This window comes from Eretmochelys imbricata, chromosome 1 (assembly GCF_965152235.1).
Source record: "Eretmochelys imbricata isolate rEreImb1 chromosome 1, rEreImb1.hap1, whole genome shotgun sequence".
NCBI classification, from domain to species: Eukaryota; Metazoa; Chordata; order Testudines; family Cheloniidae; genus Eretmochelys; species Eretmochelys imbricata.
The window spans coordinates 223,773,637-223,796,167 of record NC_135572.1 but is presented as its reverse complement, the minus strand read 5'-3'; the positions used below and the strand labels follow the sequence as shown (position 1 = coordinate 223,796,167).

Genomic DNA, 22,531 nt, shown 5'->3' with positions numbered 1-22,531 from the left:
CAATAACACCTGCACTGAAAGAACCTGATAATCACATCTGAACATCCTTATTTACAAAGTGCCCGGTAAACTGGGAAGTAATTATTAATTAATTATCCCAGGTCACTGGGGCTCCTTCGTCACATCTTTGGATACAATTGTGCAAGAGAAATGTCCTTCTGATCTCCCTTCTCCTTCTTCTCAGGGTACGGCGGGTACAGGCTGGCAAACGGCAGCACAGGGTGTTCGGGGAGAGTGGAGCTTCATCACGGAGGCGCCTGGGGAACCCTCTGTGACTCCCAGTGGGATTTACAGGCTGCCCACATCCTCTGCCAGCAGTTTGACTGTGGATTCGCCCTGTCGATTCCAGCCGGGCAGCTCTTTGGCACAGGAGACGGGCCTGTCTGGAACGGCACGTTTGGCTGTGAGAGGAATGAATCCCGCCTGAGGGACTGTCTTGTAACTGCGCTGGGCACAACTGAGTGTCCCCCTGAGAGTGAAACCAGCGTGGTGTGTTCAGGTGAGCAGCTGCAATGGGAAAGAAAAGGATTGGGGATTGGGGAACATCCTCAGCCAGATCTTCACAGTGTGTCAATCAGCCAAGCTCCATTGGGCTCAGTGAGGCTATGCTGATTTACACCAGGTGGGGACTGGCCCATAAATTGGAGCCTTGTCCCTGCACCAGCCAAGTCTGTACCAAGGAAGCCAAATTCTTGTCCCTTGTCCTGCCTTCGAACTAACAGATGTGGATCGAGTATCAATTTGTGAATGTGCAAGTGTAGAATAGTCCCACAGCCCCCACAGGGTAACTGCTAGCATTGATCATGAGCAAGAATCCCTTCCTGTTCCCCACTCCCCTCCCTGCCATTGCCATTAACACTGATCACTGCGCCACCTCGACGCTCACTTTCCCTTGTGCTCAGGGTGCCTGGGCGGCAGGTTAGTGAACGGCACCGAGTGCTCCGGGAGAGTGGAGATACAACATGGAGACACATGGGGAAGCCTCTGTGCCTCCCACTGGGATTTGCAAGATGCCAACGTCCTCTGCCATCAGCTGAACTGTGGATACGCCGAGTCGATCCTGGGAGGAGCCCATTTCGGGGAAGGGAGCGGAACCGTATGGAGCGACACTTTTCATTGTGAAGGGACTGAACCCTGTCTGTGGGATTGTTCTCGCATGGCCCTGGGCAACCCAACCTGCTCCCCCAGAGACTCGGCCAGTGTTATTTGCTCAGGTAAGTTTAATATAGACGTGTATATGTTAGTTACAGTGCAATGTACTGCCCAGATTAGGATCATCATGAGTAGTCCCATTGACTACAGTACTCAAGGTAAGTAGGGGTATCGGAGTGTTGCTCTCTTTGTTTAAGTTCCCCAGATCAGACACACTTCCGGGTGCAGGGAGGGGTGGTGAGGTGGATCCTAGCACTACGCTAGAGTGAACCGGAGAGAATGGCTCTGTGCTATAAACCTGGGGTTTGTGATTCACAGATTCCCTCAGTCCCAGCAGGGCTGACTCAGCCCTTCATCAGGTTGAGGTTGGTGTTGCAGAAGCAACCTATACGCAGAGATCTCATCCATGCTGTGGGCCCATTACAATCCCATCTCACTCTCTGGAAACGTAAGTGTTTGCCCTGGAGTTCCTGGCCAAAATGCTTCCCCGTTGCCCATCCTGGGCTGTGTGCTGGTGGGCTGCAGCCCTCACCTACAGAGCTTGCTCAGTGGGTGTGTATGTTTGTAGATCATTAATTCCCCACAGCACTTCACAGAAATAGTCATTTCTTTGCCAAACATCCCAGTTTTCAGGAAAGCGTTCAAATGGCTCCAGAGCTTGGCTTCTGAGCAAGCTGGGAACTTTCACAAAGATCCTGCTCTTAGTGAGAGCAGCTGGCGCTTTGATGCAGATCCTCCTCTACAATGCAACACAAATACTGCAGGGGTCCTTTTTCCTGCAGGCTTCTCCAAAGATCTTCATCGGCTTCCCCATGTCACACCAGAGAACTGCCATAGCTGATTGATGGCAAGTCATCTGATGGCTATCCATAGTGGCTAGGCCCAGATTTTTACAGCTGTTTCGCTGTTGCTCCATTCAGCATGGCAATGCCTAACTGGTTTAAGAGCATACATTTCATTTTCAGTAAGGATTTAGGCACTTCGCAGCCTTCATCAATGAGATCAATAGGAGTCACATCCCTCAGTGACATAACTATGCCAACCTCACCCCCACTGTAGACAACAATAGAAGAATTCTTCCATTGATCTAGCTACCACCACCTGGAAAGATGGATTACCCACAGCAATAGTAAAACCCCTTCTGTCACTGAAGGAAGCATCCACACTACAGCAGCATAGCTGCAGTGAAGTTCTGTGTCACTGTAGCACCCACAGCGTAGACATGGCCTTAGTAAACCAAACATTTAATGCACACAGAAAACATTATAATAACTATGAATAAGCACTCCCAGCTATCTCCGTGACACCACTGATTTCGTGAGAAAACTACAATGCATTGGTGATCTTCCAGAAAACACCATCCTAGCCACCATGGATGTAGAGGCTCTCTACACAAACATCCCACACATAGATGGAATACAAGCTGTCAGGAACAGTATACCTGATGATGCCACAGCACAACTGGTTGCTGAGCTCTATAACTTTACCCTCATGCACAATTATTTCAAATTTGGTGACTATATACACCTCCAGACCAGTGGCACCGGTATGGGCACCCGCATGGCCCCACAATATGCCAACATTTTTATGGCTGACCTGGAACAATGCTTCCTCAGCTCTCGTCCACTCATGCCCCTTCTCTACCTACATTACATTGATGACGTCTTCATCATCTGGACCCATGGGAAGGAAACTCTGGAAGAATTCCACCACAATTTCAACAGCTTCCACCGCACCATCAAACTCAGCCTGGACCAATCTACATGGGAGGTCCGCTTCCTAGACACTACGGTGCAAATAAGTGACAGTCACGTTAACACCACGCTATTCCGAAAACCCACCAACCGTTATGCCTACCTTCATGCCTCCAGCTTCCATCCCGAACACACCACATGATCCATTGTCTACAGCCAAGTGCTGAGGTACAACCGCATTTGCTCCAACCCCTCAGACAGAGACGAACACCTACAAGATCTTCACCAAGCATTCTCAAAACTACAGTACCCTCACAAGGAAATAAGGAAACAGATCAACAGAGCCAGACATGTACCCAGAAGCCTCCTGCTGCAAGACAAGCCCAAGAAAGAAACCAACAGAACTCCACTGGCCATCACATACAGTCCTCAGCTAAAATCTCTCCAATGCATCATCAGTGATCTACAACCCATCCTGGACAACAATCCCGCACTTTCACAGGCCTTGGGAGGCAGGCCAGGCCTCACCCACAGACAGCCTGCCAACCTTAAGCATATTCTCACCAGCAACTACACACTGCACCATAGTAACTCTAACTCAGGAAACAATCCGTGCAACAAACCACAGTGCCAACTCTGCCCACATATCTACACCAGCGACACCATGACAGGACCGAACCAGATCAGCCACACCAACACCGGTTCATTCACCTGCACATCCACCAATGTCATCAAGTTGCAGTGGGGGAGGTTTAGGTTGGATATTCGGAAAAACTTTTTCACTGGGAGGGTGGTGAAGCACTGGAATGCGTTACCGAGGGAGGTGGTGGAATCTCCTTAGAAGTTTTTAAGGTCAGGCTTGACAAAGCCCTGGCTGGGATGATTTAGTTGGGGATTGGTCCTGCTTTGAGCAGGGGTGGGACTAGATGACCTCCTGAGGTCCCTTCCAACCCTGATATTCTATGATTCTATGATTCTATGATAATATATGCCATCATGTGCCAGCAATCCCCTCTGCTATGTACGTCAGCCAAACTGGACAATCCCTAAGTAAAAGGATAAATGGACACAAATCAGATATTAGGAATGGCAATATACAAAAACCTGTAGGAGAACACTTCAACCTCGCTGGACACACAATAGCAGATTGAAAGGTAGCCATCCTGCAGCAAAAAAACTTCAGGCCCAGACTTCAAAGAGAAACTGCTGAGCTTCAGTTCATTTGCAAATTTGACACCATCAGCTCAGGATTAAACAAAGACTGTGAATGGCTAGCCAAGGACAAAAGCAGTTTCTCCTCCCTTGGTGTTCACACCTCAGCTGTTAGAAGAGGACCTCATCCTCCCTGACTGAACTAACCTCGTTATCCCTCGCCTGATTCTTGCTTTCATATTTATGCCTCCCTCTGGAAATTTCCACTACATGCATCCAATAAAGTGGGTATTCACCCATGAAAGCTTATGCTTCAAAACGTCTGTTAGTCTATAAGGACTCTTTGCCACTTAAACAAAAGCTGTAAGAAAGTAAGTCTATGGGGTCTCCTTATACAGACCTTCCTCCATTTGTTTCTCTTACAACTTAATGTGTTCTATACTTCAGCACAAACATCCAAACACATTCCCCACTGATCTTCTCTTAGAGATGATTTCGCAGGCTTTGCAGTGTGGTTGTAACATGTAGTGGGTCTTTAGAGCTTGAGAAATGGCAGAACCTCAGCTGTTTCAAACACTTCAGAAATCGGTGAGCAACAAAACAGTCTGGGGATCTTATCAGCTAGCAGCGCTCCAGCCCTAGGCTTGGGTTAAAAGTTGACTGGGTCTCTCAGTTGCTGATGAAACAGAAATCTGTAGCCTGTATTCAATGTGGTACAAGGATTGGAAACAGCCTCTACAATATCTGTTCCCTGGATCTCTGTAAGGCTCTCACTCCATAGAGCACTGTCTTCTCCCCATAAACCAAGCTAAATCAGGCAAGAATTCACAAATCCTCACCTCACCAAGTGCTGCCCTGTTCTCTCTCTTTAACTGAGACAGAATCCCAGTTTAGAGCAGTCAGCTGATAGCTAAATGTAAATTCCATAGTCTCTGTGGTCTCCACAGCAACAAATACTTCCCCAGCTCTCCCTCTAGGTTCATAGACCACACCATGGTGCACCAAACATTATCCCAATGGAGGGCTTCCTTAGAAAATAAAGATGGCATAGCACTGCCCTGTATCCACGGTGGTACAGGGGTTGGGATCAGCCCTCACAGCAGATACATCTCTCAGCCACTGAGTCCACAGGGCTGTCTTCGACACGGTATACATTAAAAAGCTGGGTTGATCCAGCTAAATCAGTCAGGGATAAGAAAAATCCTCACCCCTGAGTGAGACATGAAGACAATCTACCCCCCCACCCCCTACAGTGTAGACAGCACTAGGTAAACAGAAGAATTCTTCTGTCAAGCTTGCTACCACCTCTCAGGGAGGTGGATGAACTATAGGAATGGGAGAACCCCTCCGGTCGGCATAGATAGGGTCTACACTAAAGGGCTACAGAGGTGCAGCTGCAGCTGTGCCATTGTAGCCTTTCAAGTGTATAAAAGCACTTCAACTCCTATATTTATAATCTCCCCCCCCAACCCTGCACTCTAGCTCTGTCCTCAGAGGGTGACTAGGGTGTGGGGTTGCCCATAACGTAACAGAGGCCCAGAATATCCAGATAAAATCTATGTCCCCTCCCCATGGCATCTTTCGCTTCCTGTCAGAGAAATAAAGTCAAATGGTGCAGAACAAGGAATGTGGGTCACACTGACACAGAGATTCTGTGCGGGAAGTAAGAGGAGATTACATTGGGCCCAATTCTTCCTAACCCTAAGGGCTCATTTACACCTGCTCAGAGTATAGGAGTCTTAATGTGAGATTCAGACCATACACAAATTTAATAAAAAACAGAGTAGTTAAATACCTGTCTTAAGTGTAATACTAATCTCATCTTTAAATATGGAGTCACTACTGTCCTCTGTATGTATATTCTTATAACTGTTTATATATTTAGGAAGATTTGACAGGTTTACAGATCACATTTTGGGAGCACTTTGGCTCCTTTGAAATGTAAGGTGCCGCATACACTGTATAAATCTCCGATGACCTAATCACCAGAAAGGCTCTTCGCTTCTCCCACAAGGAACTTCAACATCTTTATGTGCTCACAGTGAAAAAAGTTTTAAAATGAAAAATATATATGTTTAGAAAAAAATGGGATCTTCTTCCCCATTGCCCAGAGGTCACTCTCTTCTCCGGCATCATCTCCAGCCAAGCCAATAGCTAGACTTCGTGAGAAAGGTAACTCAAGTGTCCACAGTTGCAGACCTGGCCTGGAAAATCCTTGCTGAGTGCAGAAAAGCCTTTATTGTGTTAGCTCCTTTTGGGTTTGGAGCTGACGCCGTGATCGCAGGCCACCAATGTGCATTGAACGGGGACAAACAGGGCAGGGTTTTCTTTAAAGGAGCCATGTGTCCTGGCAGTCTGGATCCGGGAACTGCAGCAGTGAAGTGGGGCGCTTGGTGAGCTCATTGCAGGCGAATCCCTAGACTCCTGTTCTAAATCACAGCTACCTCACAGCGCTGACGTTATCAATGTGCGGGGTGAGCACTGAGCACTTTTGCACAGACCATTTTGGAAACCAGGGGCCTGATCTGCCAGGTGTTCCTGAGCGCTCTCCACTCACATTGACTCCTTAGGGAGGTGAGAGCGCTCCACATCGTGCAAGATCTGATCTCAGAGCTGGGGAATTCTTTCCTTCCATCACCTCCTGCATTTCTGAGTAGACAGACAGACGAAACCCTTGAAAGAGGCTGTTCCCTGTATCACTGCACAGCGGTGAGAGTTACCTTCCACTCAGCACAGAAACTTGTGTTTCACATCATACCTGTGTATTATTTCTAATACAGTACCAGCAGGGAGTGTTATTCAGCATATTTTTTGTCTCTGTGAGCCCAGGTCGTTCTGAGGCGCTCAGAGTGTTGAATGGAGAGAGCCGATGCAGTGGGAGAGTTGAGATTTCCCTCCGTGGTGTGTGGGGCAGAGTCCTGGATGACCAGTGGGACATGGACGATGCCAGCGTAGTGTGCAGGCAGCTCCAGTGTGGAGTCGCTGAGAAAGCTTATTACCCCCCTATGTCTGAGCGTGGAAGGGGCCCCGTGGGGCTGAAAAGTGTCCGATGTGGAGGAAATGAGACTCGTCTGACTCTCTGTGACATCTCCCCACCTGAGACAACCCAGGCAGGAATTGCTGAGGACGTTGGTGTCATTTGCTCAGGTGACTTAGTGTGAAAATCTTATAAATATCCTGTCCTTGTTCAAGGGAACATGACCCACCCCAGGGCGTGCCTCCATCCTACCCTGTGCTGTGATCTTGGCAGTCCTTGAAACGATGTGGATCTGATGTTCAAACTGAGACCGATTTATAGTAAAATATATATTATATACAGAACAAAGCATAGTCATGGTATAGGGTTAATGTATGATAGCAACCTCTCTCTCTGTCTCTCTCTCATATTTTTATGGATTAGAGCTGTTCAAAAAAAATTCATCAAAACTTTTTTCCTGTGAAAAATCTTCACAATAAGATTGCAAATTTTCTCAAATAGTTTTTCATTGAAAATGTTCAGATTTCTGTTGAAAAACTTGGTCTGTCAATTAACCACAATTAACTCACGCATTTAACTAAAAAAATTAATCGAGATTAAAAAAATCATAATTGCAGTTTTAATTGCACTGTTAAACAGAATACCAATTTAAATGTATTGTTTTATTTCTGAATGCAGTTATTTTTTGTACATAAATCTACATTTGTAAGTTCAGCTTCCATGGTAAAGAGATTGCACTACAGTACTTGTATTAGCTGAATTGAAAAATACTATTTCTTTCATTTTTTACACTTCAAATATTTGGAATAAAACAATATAAAGTGAGCACTGTACACTTTCTATTGTGTTTTGTAATTGAAATCAATATATTTGAAACTGTAGAAAACATCCAAAATATTTAAATAAATGGTATTCTATTATTAACAGCACAATTAATCATGATTAATTTTTTTTAATCACTTGACAGATCTATGAAAATCCCAAATTTATTTGTGGAATATGAAAAATATTCACGGTTATTCATATTTTGTGGGAAAAGGATGAATTTCCAAGCACCTCTAGTGTATCGAGTAGCTTCTTTATGTTAAAGTCTTAAAAAAACATGCTGTCTTGAATCAGAAAACAATAGTAAGAAAAGGAAGTCATATGCAACCTGTTTTGACCAAGGCTGCCATGGATAGTAACTCTGGGCTAGATCCCCCAAGGGCCTTGGGCGTTGCAAGGCCTGACTTCTAGGTGCCTTGCCATCGAATGGGATCCTCAGCCATGAGTCACGCGCCCAGCTCCACGTACAATGCATGGGGAGAGTTAGGCACCAGAAGCCAGAAAGCTGAACAGGGATCCATCTGCATTTGCCAGCAATGAAATGCCAAGGAAGGGAGTAGGGCCTAGATACACAAAGTTATTTCGTTGCCAACCTGCCATTGATCAAATCCTCAGCCCCCTGACACGCAGGTAGAGGTAGGCACCTATCTCTGCTAGGGGACCTCAGTCATGAACCCACTCCTGGAGCTAGGCACATAAGCCAGGTCAGCTCTCTCATCTCCCCATTTTACACAGTGGTTAAAGCACTCAACTGGGCGGTGGGAAATCCACATTCAATCCCTGCTCTGCCTGATTTGGAGCAGGGACGTGAACGCAGGTGAGTGCCCTAGTCACTCTAGACTGTGCTGGGGTGGGTCTCTCCTGCTGGAAATGTTCCACTTTGTACAAATAATCAGTCACTGAATCCGAAAAAAAGCTAGAGATTGATTCTAGCTAGTGGCCAGGGCACTCACCTGGGATATGGGAGAGTCAAGTCCCTGCTTCAATAAATATGTAGTGATTTATATATTATGTATTTATAAAGAGGCAGTTAGGTAGCTACGTACCTTTGTGAATCTAACCCTCTGTCACTTAGGAAATACATCAAAGTTGATTTTATAATGTGACCTTGTGAAGTCCTAATCCTATAACTGTGCAATTTTCCATCATTTAAAGGTTAAAAAAAAAACGAAAAAAAATCTGTGATGGGATTTTTTCTTTGTTCTTGGTTGTACATGACTATTGTACAAAATAATTCTATTGTTCTTTTGGCTGCTATATATTTACTTTCAGGTCCAACAGTAAAAGTAAACAAGTAACAGACATTTTAACTATGTCCCTATATCATGCACTGTATGTTACTGCACTGATATTTTTCATGCCCATTCCAACTGCAGGGTAACTACAGCACATTAAGGGCCCATTTCTGTTCCCATTGTGTCAGTGGGAGCTTCACAGTTGATTTCAGCAGAGTAGAATTAGGCCCTAAGTGTCTGGGACTTTATTGTACACACACAGATCCAATTTGCCTGTCTTTCCCTTTATTTGTAAAATAAAGTGGTACCAAGTCTACTTTTCTCTAATGTTGTGGTACCTGCTGTCATGCTATCTGGAGTGGCTCACCACTGTAAGTGACTAACTCAGGGCAGACTCAAAAAACAAGGGCAGATACCCCAAACTGGTGGTGTGTTCTATCATTAGATTTCGCCTGCAGAGTCCTGCACTTAGGACGGAAGAATCCAATGCACCGCTACAGACTAGGGACTGAATGGCTCAGCAGCAATTCTGCAGAAAAGGCCCTAGGGGTTACAGTGGACGAGAAGCTGGATATGAGTCAACAGTGTGCCCTTGTTGCCAAGAAGGCCAATGGCATTTTGGGATGTATAAGTAGGGGCATTGCCAGCAGATCGAGGGACATGATTGTTCCCCTCTATTCGATACTGGTGAGGCCTCATCTGGAGTACTGTGTCCAATTTTGGGCTCCACACTACAAGAAGGATGTGGAAAAATTGGAAAGAGTCTAGTGGAGGGCAACAAAAATGATTAGGGGACTGGAACACATGACTTATGAGGAGAGGCTGAGGGAACTGTGGAAGTTTAGTCTACGGAAGAGAAGAATGAGGGGGGATTTGATAGCTGCTTTCAACTACCTGAAAGGGGGTTCCAAAGAGGATGGCTCTAGACTGTTCTCAGTGGTAGCAGATGACAGAACAAGAAGTAATGGTCTCAAGTTGCAGTGGGGGAGATTTAGGTTGGATATTACGAAAAACTTTTTCACTAGGAGGGTGGTGAAACACTGGAATGGGTTATCTAGGGAGGTGGTGGAATCTCCTTCCTTCAAAGTTTTGAAGGTCAGGCTTGACAAAGCCCTGGCTGGGATGATTTAATTGGGGATCGGTCCTGCTTTGAGCAGGGGGTTGGACTAGATGACCTCCTGAGCTCCCTTCCAACCCTGATATTCTATGATGCACCAAGCCAGTCACAAACGCGAACTCCTGGATCACTATACAAGTCTCACTGTGGAGTCACAGACCGCCTAACCTGCCACCCAGACAAACTGGAAGTTGTGATAAAATGTCACTTAATCTTAACATCACACCACACCAAGTTTCTCCCAGTCCCAAGGGACCAGCCAGTCACCCAGAACTTCCTCCAAAGAGAACGCTGGCAGCCAGTTCTATAATAAATAACTAAAGGTTTATTAGCTAAGAAGAAAGAAGGAGGGTTACTGAGAGGCTATAGCAGGTAAAATATAACAACAGGGAAATCAGTTTGTAACTCCAAATGGTGGCAGTGATGTAATAAACTGTCAGTTTCCCCAAAGGCTTTTACAGGGTGTCATGAGGTACTCCACTCACTGCCGGTCTGGCATCTCCTCCTGGTTACTCTGGGGATTAGCTGTCGAGGCCAACGCCCATCCACAGTTTGCACACCATCGCTCTCACTCTGGTCTGCAGCTCCTCTTGCTCCAGGACCTGCAGCATCCTCTTTGTGACTTAGACCTCCAGCTAGGTCAGTGTTCCCCCTGACGGGATTCAGACCATCAACAGTCCTAGGCCATCTTCCCATTCACTGCCCTGGTGCCAGTCCCTCAGTGGCTAGTAGGGGAACCCAGGCCTGCCCTCTTTTCTGTGATGCAGTCCAGGGACAGCTCAGCAGTTCTGGGCTTCCTCCCTCTGCCCACACTGCTCCTTCCCTGGACTGATTTAGTTGCGGTTGGTCCTGCTTTGAGCAGGGTGTTCGACTAGATGGCCTCCAACCCTAATCTTCTATGATTCTATGGCTGCTTCCTATACTCTGGTTCCCCTCCTCACTCTGGGTCTGCCAGCCCCAAGAATCCTCCTCCCAGGGAATAACTACAAACTGTCTCCCTGCAGCCCCCAAACACTCCTCCCTCTTCCCAGAGCATGACCGCTGTCTACCTTACTGCAGTCATTCCCAACAGCCCCAACCCGGAGCCACCTTCCTGGCTTTATAGGTCCCACCTGTTCCTGAATAGGTGAGACTCTCTCTAACCAGCTGATTCCGGCCTAAACCTCCACCCTTTGCAGCGTAATTAGCTGATTGGGCCCACCTGGCCCAACCCAGCTCTTACAAGGCTAGTGTGGGGAGCTCACCCCATCACACAGGGCTACCCAGAATAACTATGGCGATCTCTGTCTTTTCATTCAGTTATTCTTCTCTGTTAGAATCCAAACAGTCCAGAGATACAGGATCTTTCTTTGAATCCATATTTATATCTTCTTCTCACATAAGAACATAAGAAAACAAGCTCACAGAAAACAAGCTGACAATCTACCCAGGTGGGCTTTTCCTTTGATGACAGGGAGTGAGAAATGCACTTAGATTTTTGACCTCAGACCTTATTCATAATGGCTATTTCCTTTGAAATTAGCATTTTCTGTTAAAGTCCTTAAATCCTTAGCATTTCACAAAATTTATTTGATGTGTTATTTAGCTACAAGTGTATTTATCATGTAAATGTTTGGCATTACATTATAACAGGAATAGACATGCAAAAACAATACCCATAACGTTCCACTAGTTTTCATAAAGCTTAAACATCTGAATACACATGTATACATCTAACCATTACTTTAATCTACACAAGTGAATTGATCTAACTACACTCTAGCATGACCTGGTCAGCCAGTGTCAGCCCCTCCCCATTCTGTAACAATTGAAAAGAATATTTGGTTTTGGGTAAATTAATTGCCTAATAATTCCTTGAACACCTTGATGCTTATCATTTAAGAGTTGTTTGAGAATATTCAAGATTTTGAGTAAGGGCTGTTTCCGCTAACCCTTAGTCTCACAAATAGCTCTGACCCATATGATGAGTCCCTTAAGGATTACTCCAATGAGTAAGGAATTCAGAATTAGGCCCTTACACTCACATGCTGTTTATCAATAGTGCTCTGTAAAAAGTATTCCTCATTTCCTTACTCAGCTTTTCTCCTTTTCTGTGTTTCTTGTTAAAGACAGATTTTAAAAAGCATTTCAATATCTCAGCCATTGTAGCATCATCATTGATTTGCATGGAAGCTATTTAATAATCATCATATTGCATATTAACAGCTGGGATCTATCCCTGCAGGAAGTGGGCGGATGAGACTGGTGAATGGGGCAGGTCGCTGTGCTGGAAGAGTGGAGATGTATTACAATGGCAGCTGGGGGACAGTCTGTGATGATTCCTGGGATCTGTCAGACTCCAATGTCGTTTGCAAACAACTGGGATGTGGACGCGCCATCAATGCAACTGTCTGTGCTCATTACGGGGAAGGATCCGGGCAGATCTGGCTGGACGATGTGAACTGCTCTGGAAACGTATCCGATCTTTCGGACTGTCCTTCCAGGGGCTGGGGCCAGCACAACTGCAGACACAAAGAGGATGCAGGAGTTCTCTGCTCAGGTCTGTTCTGGGAATGCTCACGTGAGCCTGGTTACCAGGGGATTTACTGGAGGGGGCAGACATTTGAGGAGAGAGCTGAGGATGATAGAGCCTCTCCCTCACTGTCTTTTCTATAGGGTGCCCATACAGTGCATTTTGGCCAGTATACTCTCTTTTTTAAGCCTGCCCTGGCCGTCCCGACTGTTTTGGCAAAACTGGGCATTTCTCTCGTTTCCTCTTGCCAACGGATCACGAGTTGGGAAGAGCAAATTGGACACATACACAGTTTTGCCAAAAAAGTGGGATGCGCCCCCTAGCGGAGTGAGGCTGGGTGGCAGGGGGGCTCAGGCTGGCCCACGTGCTGAGGGGATAGGGGAACCTCAGGTTGTCCCTGTGTAGGTGGGAGGTAGGGTAGGCTCAGGCTGGCCCCACCTGTGTGGGGGAGAGGAAGGGAGGTTTTGGGGTTGGGCCCCCCGTGGGGTGTTCCGTTTTCCCTTTGAGAAAATACGGTCACTCTACTCTTCTACCTACCAACTGGGGTCATGATTAGAAAGTCACCATTTCCCATCGGTTCCCACCCAGGAGTATTGGAGATATTGCAGCATTTCTCTAGTGTTGGCAGGGCAGTCACTGCTGTATTGCAGGTGTCTGTGTGTGTAACTGCTGGGAACTGGTGACTTTTCAGAGGTGACCATTGTATTTCTAATAGTCCATGGTGTCCAGGAGAGTCTCTCATTCTTAAAGTGATTCTCTCTGCACTTGTTCCTGCAGAATGATGTGGCTATACTTTTGGGTTGAGCAATCGCTGGGATTTCACTCTTCACCCCAGTTCATTTCAGAATCAGACCATTTAAATTCCCTTTTTGTGCACTTCCTTCTAGAATTCACGGATTTGAGGCTGGTGAGCAACCGTGATTGTGCTGGGCGGCTGGAGGTTTTCTACAATGGGACGTGGGGCAGTGTTTGCTCCAATCAGATGTCTGGAGACACCCCAGCAACTGTATGCAAACAGCTGAACTGTGGGGATAGAGGGCAGGTTGCAAGAGACTTTGCATATGGAGCAGGTTCTGGTCCCACATGGCTGGACCATGTTGCATGCAGTGAGCAGCACAGGTCCCTTTGGCAGTGCCCATCAGGCATATGGAAACAGCACTCCTGTGATAACCGAGCAGAAGAGACCCATATTTCTTGCCGTGGTAATTCTGAAACTGTCTGTGCACACACCCACTCCATCTTTTACTCATTGAAAGGGTGTGATAGAAATTTTGAATGTATTTACTTTTCAGTAGAGACAGTTTTACATTCACAGTAGTGACAGACATATTTTCATTGTCAATTCTCAATACAGCACCTGGAAAACAAAATGGGAGTTATTCATACAAGCTGTGTGTTACATGGTGCAATCACCTAGTGAGAGCCTACAAATGCCCATAGGCATGGGAACTTGGGGTGCAAAGGGTTAATCAGTTTGTGTGGGGTCCTGGCTGCTGGCCCCACGCTCCACTGCTGGTCCCAGACACGGGGTCCCGCTGCTAGCCCCGCAAGGTGTGGTCCCAGCCTGAGTCACCTTACCCCGATCCACAGCCCAGTCCTGGCCTCAACTCGAGGGAGAGGGAGCACAGAGAGGGTAAGAAGGGGAAAGGTAAAAAGTTTGGGAACCATTGACTTTCAGCACCCCAACTATAAAAATTGTTCCGGCACCACTGCAAATGCCTCCCATTAGCGAGCATCATTTGGGAATCTCTGTGGCAGTACTTTTGTGATGAACAATCACAGATGGGCCCAAGGTCAGTGAACAGGACGTGAGTCGTCATGCTGAGTGGTTGGAGCAGGAGTCATAGCCAGTGGTTAGAGCAGGAGCTGGTAGCCAGAAATTGGAGCCAAGGGTCAGAGCCAGAGGCAGAAATCAGAGTTCAGGGTCAGGACCAGGTTACCAGGAGCAAGGCAAGGGGTAAGTCTGGAGTAAAGGTAAAAGCAAGACTGAACAAGACAGGAAAATGAGATATCTTAGCTGTGGGAAATGCTCTGAGCAGTTGCTGAATGCTGGTGTGGCTGCTGGACTCAAGAGCTGGACTGCTGACCAGTCAGGCAGTATGACCAGTCAGGCAGCCTGATACAGTCCAGCTGCGCTCATTAAGTTGCCTAGAGACTAGCTCCGCTGCAGCCCCTGCTTCCTGACACCCAGGCTGTGAAATCTGGGTCAGGATCAGAATTCCCAAAAAGGGGGTCTGTGCGTATAGGTGAGAGTCTGTTTCAGATCTAAAGTCTCATTTAGTCCTTGTAACCGGGGCACTGACTCACCAGCTGCGCCTGCTGCTGGTTGTCCTTGGGATTTAGCGTTCCAGCCGCCAGAGCGCCCTCTTCAGGCCAGTGTCTCGCCTTGCTGCTGGCTCCCATTTCCCACCCAGGACCTTGGAGCCCCTTTCACTGGGTGCTGCCCCCTGGCAGTACCCCACAGTTCTGGGTCTCCCCGTCCCAGGGGAACCCCCCCCACCCACTATCCCTACCTCACCTCAGTCATAGGCTTCTGCTAGTCACCAGCTAGTTCCTGCTCCCTGGGGCAGACTGAAGGATGAGCCACTCATCACCAGCAAGTTTGGGTTTGGACCAGCTGCCTCTGCCGACCCGTGGCTGCCCCTGCAACCCCTGTACCTAATAGAGCTTATCAGGCTCGCAGTCTGGGGCTTTCCTAGGCTGGAGCTCCCCAGCTCCCTTGGCCTTTCCCCAGGCCTGCTCCAAACTAGGTCCTCTGTTCAGGTCTCTACAGCCAGGTCTCTCCATCTCAGAGCAAGAGAGTGGTCAACCTTGGCTTCTGGCTCACAGCCTTTATAGAGCCAGCTGGGTCCTGATTGGGGCATGGCCCCCAGCTTCCACCACTTCCCCCAGTCAGCTGGGGTTTTACTTCCTTCCCCAGCCGCGGCCCTCTGCAGGGCTTTTTCAACCCTTTCAGGGCTGGACCGGGTGCCCACTTCCCATAACCCAATAGGTACAGTCCTCAATTCTAATACCACCATTTCTTGTCTCTGGATCCTCACAATAATGTGGGTGTGTTTCAGCTGACAGATCTGTTTACCTTCAAACAGGGCCAAGAGCAGCTGTACACAGTGTGGATGGAACAGACTCAGATACCCACAAACGCGCACACACCAGCAGCGAGCTGAATAAAGATTTCAACATCCAGAGAATCCACTGAGGAACGAATCCATTAGCTATGAAACAAAATAGATTTTAGATTTAAGTTTATAAAATTGCTGAAATTTAGGGGTTTAATACACAGATAAGCCCTACTCTCTCCTACATCATACACTCTTCTCGGTCCGTTCACTTAATCATTTTCTCTGCATAGGAGAAAGAGAGAAACCACCCCAGACCCTGTTTGCCGACTGCCCGAGCTCGACAAGCTGCACAGGTATTTCTGCTTCTCACTGTCTCACTCTTGGTCCCGAAGGACTTTCCCAGCTGTCCCAGTAACATGTGAGGTTTCTGCATTTCCAGATCAGGAGAAGTTACGTGTCGTGGGAGGAGAGGACAGATGCTCGGGGAGAGTGGAGGTTTGGTACCGTGGCTTCTGGGGAACAGTTTGTGATGACTCCTGGGATATGGCAGATGCTAACGTTGTGTGTAAACAACTGGGCTGTGGATCTGCTGTACCAGTCCCAGGCGAGGCTGCATTTGGTGAGGGGACTGGTCCCATCTGGGTGGAGACGTTGAATTGCAGAGGGACAGAGTCATCTCTCTGGGACTGTCCTGCCAAGCCCTGGGGTGAGAGCAACTGTGGTCACAAGGAAGATGTTGCAGTGAATTGCTCAGGTGAGTGACAGGAGATGTTTCTGCTACATGCTGTAATTTTCTGGAAAGAGGATGGGTCCAAGTACCCGCCCGCCCTTGGTCACAGGCCAGGCCCTCCCATCTTCTGTGTGCAGAAGCATCATGGATGCTGTGGGGTGGAAGCTTTGTGGGACCATATTGGCTTAGACATCAGCACACACAACCCCTGCTTCCATCACAGACCCCAGTGTACTGGTTTGTTACTAGTCAGCATAGGGGCACGTGGGCCCTAAATCACTGACATACAGACTCTGTGCTTCTCTGAGGGAGTTTGTAGAAGTGATGTCTGGAGATCTGAGGGGGACGCTACCCAGTGACAAGCACATCAGCTCCCCCTCGCTCCAAACTCCAACTCTCCTCCCTTTCCCTTTGCAGGTGTGACAGAGACGACAGCATCACTGAGTAGAACAGGTAAAACATCCCCCGCTCCCATCAAGAGTTAAAATTTACCTGGTGCTGGGTCACAGAGGATGAGCTGCAAGCTGTAGCCTAAGGACAGGAGCTCCTTGCCATGAGTAAACAGGGGAATGGTCCCGCTGTTGTGGGGAACTTTCCTGGCTTATACACTACCCCAGTGAAATGGGCTAGCAAAGGGATCTGAGTCCTCGCTCCCTCTTCCTTTACCCAGAGGCCTGCCTGACATCAAGGGTTCCCCTTCCACGCTCCTGTCTGGCAGAGTCCTCGTAACCCCGACAGGGCTGGGCCCAGGATTCCTGGGGGGTCGACCCCCAACCCTGTTGTGGTCACTTAGGGCAGGGGCTAAGGTGTCCCCACTCCCAGGTGCTCTCTCTGCACTGGATGCTTCCCTGACCCACTGATCATTACATGCAGTTCAAAGGAAATACAGTGTATTAAACAGCAATCGATTTAAAAAAATAAGGAAAAAGTGGGAAAGGTTAAAGGAAAACACGTCACCCTGCTCTGTGGCACGGGGACGTCACAACCAGCGTCTCTGGACTGTAAGGGAAGTTTAGTCTGTTCCTCACACGTCCCAGGCCTCCTGCCCAGGCCCTGGCTGTACTGCAGGGATATTGCAGGTCGGACACTTGCTCTGGGGGTGGTCACACACCTTCAGGCTGAAGGTGGCAGGACCCTTCTTTCCAGCATCGTCCCCGCCCAGTCGGGGTTACGATCCCCCTCCAAGTCTGGCCTGCCAGGCCTCTTGGCTGGGGGCGTCTCCCTGCTCTGGGCCCGCTGCCCAGGGTCCCCCTCGCTCTCCTCAGCTCCTCACCGCACCTGGCTTCAGACTGCTCCAGCCCCAGCCCCAGCTCCTGCTCCTGCTCCCCTCTGCCTCAGCGCTGCTGCTGCTCTGCCTCCAGCTCCCTGAGCTGCTTTTTCCGGCCCCTCCGGATCTGGTTGCTGCAGCTCTGCTCCCAGCACAGGTCTCCTGTGACTCTGCTCCCAGCACTGACCTGCTCCCCCGGGCTGCTGCTCTGGTTCTCTCTGGATCTGGCGCGGCTCTGCTCCGCAGCTCAGCTCAGGCCCCTGCTCTCTCCTTAGCTCGGCCCCACTCTGTCTGACCCCAGGCAAATCCAGCTCACAGGGAGGACAGGACTCACCTTGTCCTCCTGACTCCCTGATTAGCCTGCCCGCCCTGTCAGTCAGGCTGACTTGGGGCATTCGCCTCTCCCCATTGTTCCTGAGGACTGTCAGTCTCAAGGTCCTGCTTTCCTATCAACCCTTCCCCTTCCTTCTGGTCCTGGGAGCTAGCCAACCGAAACACCCCCACCGAGTTTTAGTAAGGGGCCAACAGTCCCCTTACACATGGCCTGTGAAATCTAGGGGCGAATGACACCTGGGTGGGAGCTGCAGGCCATGCTGAGCCAGAGGATTCCTGTCTGCTGACTCCAGCTGACAGGGCAGGGCCCATGATTTAAACAGCAGCCTGTGAGCTGCCCCCATGGCACACAGACTGTGTCCCAGCCCCTTACCCTGCTGCCATGCAATGAGTGACTGGGGAGATCCCTGGGCCCCCCGGACTCTCACAGGATAATCCCTCCCTCTTCCATGTTCATTTCCTTCCAGCTCCCCCACGCCGCTCTCCGACCGACAGTGGAAGAATCACGGTGCCCGTGGTCATCTGCATTGTCCTGGGAGCCCTGCTCTGCCTGGTCTTAATCATCCTGGGGGTGCAGGTGCGAAGTGCCAGGGCACAGCGCAGAGGTGGGTCCTGCTTGGTGTCACTGTATGAAATGCCTCTGAAATAGCAGGTGGAGCTGTGCCTAAGGGGCGTGGGGCGTTGGCAGTGTAGTGGAAGGTTAAATTGTATTATACTGTTCAGCCACGAAGTGGTGTTGCATATAACAACTTACATTCGCTAACCTCAGCCATGCCTGGCAGAGCATTAAGGGATCTTATTGTGAACACATCTGTTGAGTATCTCTCCGGAAAGGAAGCTCTGTAGCCAGTCCATGTCTGGTACAGAAGCCTGACCTGCTTATAGCAGCCTTGCCACCTACCATGTCCAAAGTGTATGTGACATGGTGCCCCAAGTTAAGCAGTGCCAGAGGAGAAGAAAAACAGAAGGAAGAGAGCAACAGAAGTTGCAGACAGAAGGAGGAGCAATGAAGGATGCAGACAGGGGGAAAAAAAGCAACACAGGTTGCAGGATTTCATCAACATCTCCCTCTTCGTTGACCAGAGAACTTCAGCTTTGACAAACCTTCACAACTGACAGACTAGAAGCAGCATTTTGCAAGATTTCAGATTGGTACAAAACTCCATAAGAAACTGAAGCTATACAGGTATGGTGTTTACTTTGTGCTGTTTGGAAGCAAGCAGAGCATTTCTTTCAATCCTTTACTTTTCCTGAAGACAGGCACAAAGATGACTATGAAAGGGTTCTGGCTTTGTTTGATGCGTCCTTTATACACTGGAACCTCAAAGTTACAGAACTGACCAGTGAACCACACACCTCATTTGGAACTGGACGTATGCAACCAGGCAGCACCAGACACCAAAAAAAAAAAAGAAAGAAAGAAAGAAAATACAGTACAGAAGTGTCTTAAATGTAAATAACTAAAAAAATTAAAGGGAAAGGTTGAAAAAAGATTTGACAAGGTAAAGAAACTGTTTCTGTGTTTGTTTCATTTAAATTAAGATGGTTAAAAGCAGCATTTTTCTTCTGCATAGTAAAGTTTCAAAGGTGTATTAAGTCAATGTGCAGTTGTAAACTTTTGAAAATACAACCGTAACATTTTGTTCCGAGTTATGAATGTTTCAGAGTTATGAACAACCTCCATTCCAAGGTGTTTGTAATTCTGAGGTTCTACTGTACCCTCAGAGAAATGTGGTTTATGAAAGGGCATGTTTTCACCAGAGAATTGAAGGACTAGGGGAAAATGCTGAATAGTTTATAAGAGCTCTGCATGCCTTGGCTGAAAACTGTGATTCAGGAACTGCAAACATGAAAATTTCAGAGAGAGGCTGGTTAGTGGGTTAACAGAAAAAAATCCTTCACAGGACCTAAAATTCAAAACAGACTTCACCCTACACACTGCTATTCAAACGGCAAAGCAATCTGAGCTCATGAGACAGCAAAACCCAGAGCAACTTGCCAAACTTGAAAAATGAGAAACTAGCTTAGAAGCTGTTAACAAACGCAGCCTGAATGAAACAAGTTAATACCATGAAATTGGTGAGGTAAAGAGGGAGAACTCCCTGGCTAAGAGGAACAAATTCCACTCAAACATTCAGGATATATTAAAAGCATGAAACATGGACTTTTTGCAGTTGTTTGCCACATGAACGCAGTCAGGGAATTGATTCATATTCCAGACAATCAAGAGCTATTGTTTCTTGGATCTATCCTGTGTGAAGTTACAGAGCCTGCCTGGAGAGTGAAACTGATCATTCAGAGAAACACTATTGACTTTAAAATTGACTTAGGAGCAGATGTAACAGTCATCTCAGAAGGGCCTTACAATCACCTTCAACCCCTCCCAGAGATGAAGTTACCTGCCAGAGCTCTGACTAACACTAGAGGCATTCTGAATTGTATGGGACAGTTCACCACAGAAATCTCTTTCAAAGAGAAAAACTTCTCATTCAGAGTGCATGTGATCAAAGGATCAAAGACCAACAGCGTTCTCCACCTCAGTGTGGCAGCCATGATGGGCCTCATGAGAAAAGCGGAAGAACTTGAAAGAGGGATATTTGAAAGGAGACCCAGTACAAATAAACTCAAGATAAAATGCTGGAGCATACAGTGTACCTCAGAAAGAACAATCAACAGAGCAAACTCTACAGATGGCAGATGGAGAACAAGAGGAAGAAAACTCAGAGATTCCAAACAGGCCTCAGGCAGTCATTGCTACTGATGGAAAGCCAGATGACCAAGTTGTTACGTGTTTGGGTTGGGTAATTAGAAAACTAGTACCAGTGAGAGATGTTAGGGCTTTTTCCCTCACCCCTCTCTGGGTTCTTATCACGCAAACAGAAAGCAGAAGACCATAGTCCGAGTGCAGGCAATGCAATGTTTAGTGGGGTTAATCAGGCAAGCATATCCATAGCTCTGTATGCCACAGAGTTTTTCCTGTCCTTTTTCCTACCTTCTTTTTCTTAGCAGGTTTAATTATATCCCTTGGTCCCACCCCTTACAATTTATGGTCATGTTCTGTTTTGGAGGATCGTAGTATGGGGACTTTGGTACCACTTCTTTTGTACCCTATGGGTGGGGTAAGGAGTAAGGTTATGTTTCAGCCAGGGACACCTTTTCTCTGGCTTTTTAGTGTTTCTTATGTTTGCCCACCACCCCTCTTGCCCCTCCCATGTGGTTGCTTGACCTTGCCTTGAGATAAGGGTTGAGGCAGTCTTCAAGTGTACACTTGTATATTAAACTCCCACCATACCCAGCAACATTTTAACTATTTTCCTTATTTCTTTTCTTGTGCTATAAACACCATCTGGAAGCAACACACAGTGTTTTCATTCTTTGTTCATACATATTCGTAAGGAGGATATAAAAGTATCAAATGTCAAACCCAAAATTTTATCCAAGGCTAAGAGACAGACCTATATACTAACAAGAGACACTTAATAGACTGATCTGTGCTAAACTGTAAAGATACCATGATAACTTAAATGTTGTAAATGGTAGGAATGTAGAACTCAAAGGGGAGACGTAGTGGAAGGCTAAACTGTATTATACTATTCAGCCACTAGGTGACACTGTGTGTAATATACCTTGTTTAAACTAACTTCAGCCATACTTGTCGGAGTATTAAGGTATCTTACGGTGAAAACATCTGGTGTGTACCTCTCTTGCACGAAAGCTCTGTAGCCAGTGCGTGTCTGGTACAGAAGTCTGGCCTGCTAGTAGCAGCCCTGTAACCTGCACAAGGTGTACATGTCAGGGAAAGCTAGGTGGGGGATCCAGGGACCATCTTAAGTCCTATCATATCTAATATGATATGTTAGGTTGGATATTAGGAAAAACCTTTTCACTAGGAGGGTGGTGAAACACTGGAATGCATTACCTAGGGAGGTGGTAGAATCTCCTTCCTTAGAAGATTTTAAGGTCAGGCTTGACAAAGCCCTGGCTGGGATGATTTAATTGGGGATTGGTCCTGCTTTGAGCAGGGGGTTGGATTAGATGACCTCCTGAGGTCCCTTCCAACCCTGATATTCTATGATTCTATGATTCTAATATCTTCAGCTATGATCTGGCCATGGAAATGAACAGCACAGCAGTGACACTTGCAGATGACAATACATTGGGAGGAGTTGAAACTAGTGGGGACGACATAGAAATAATACAAAGGGGAAATGCAGTGGTCCCTTGCTCTCAAGTGGAGAGGGAGGCCACACCCTCTCACTGTGTCAGGCAGCAGCACTCAGGCTCGGGTCCCACTTCCTGGGCCGATCTGTAAGAAGTCTAGAGTTCGCAGCCTCCTGTCAGAGCTGCCGCCAATCAAGAGTCTAGAGCCCTGGCGTTCTAGGCGGGGTGGAGTATAAACAGTCTTTAGTCCACAGCATCCTGGCTGGGACAGCCAGCAGTTCATGGTTGATAAGGGAAGCTGTGGCCCTCTGGGC

At 47.6% G+C, this 22,531-nt stretch overlaps 2 protein-coding genes across 2 annotated transcripts in view; one reads left to right on the top strand and one right to left on the bottom strand.

Annotated features, from left to right (window-relative positions):
• LOC144269822 (scavenger receptor cysteine-rich type 1 protein M130-like) overlaps positions 1-22,531 on the bottom strand; it is a 547,202-nt gene that overhangs the window by 246,237 nt on the left and 278,434 nt on the right. The window lies entirely within an intron of this gene.
• The window catches only part of LOC144258254 (antigen WC1.1-like), a 62,790-nt gene that overhangs the window by 31,831 nt on the left and 8,428 nt on the right, over positions 1-22,531 (top strand). The window contains exons 4-12 of the mRNA XM_077806683.1: positions 185-499; positions 903-1,214; positions 6,828-7,145; positions 12,377-12,691; positions 13,552-13,866; positions 16,017-16,079; positions 16,166-16,480; positions 16,874-16,909; positions 18,524-18,661. Coding sequence (XP_077662809.1) covers positions 185-499; positions 903-1,214; positions 6,828-7,145; positions 12,377-12,691; positions 13,552-13,866; positions 16,017-16,079; positions 16,166-16,480; positions 16,874-16,909; positions 18,524-18,661 — 2,127 coding nt within the window. The remainder of the gene's footprint in view (positions 1-184; positions 500-902; positions 1,215-6,827; positions 7,146-12,376; positions 12,692-13,551; positions 13,867-16,016; positions 16,080-16,165; positions 16,481-16,873; positions 16,910-18,523; positions 18,662-22,531) is intronic.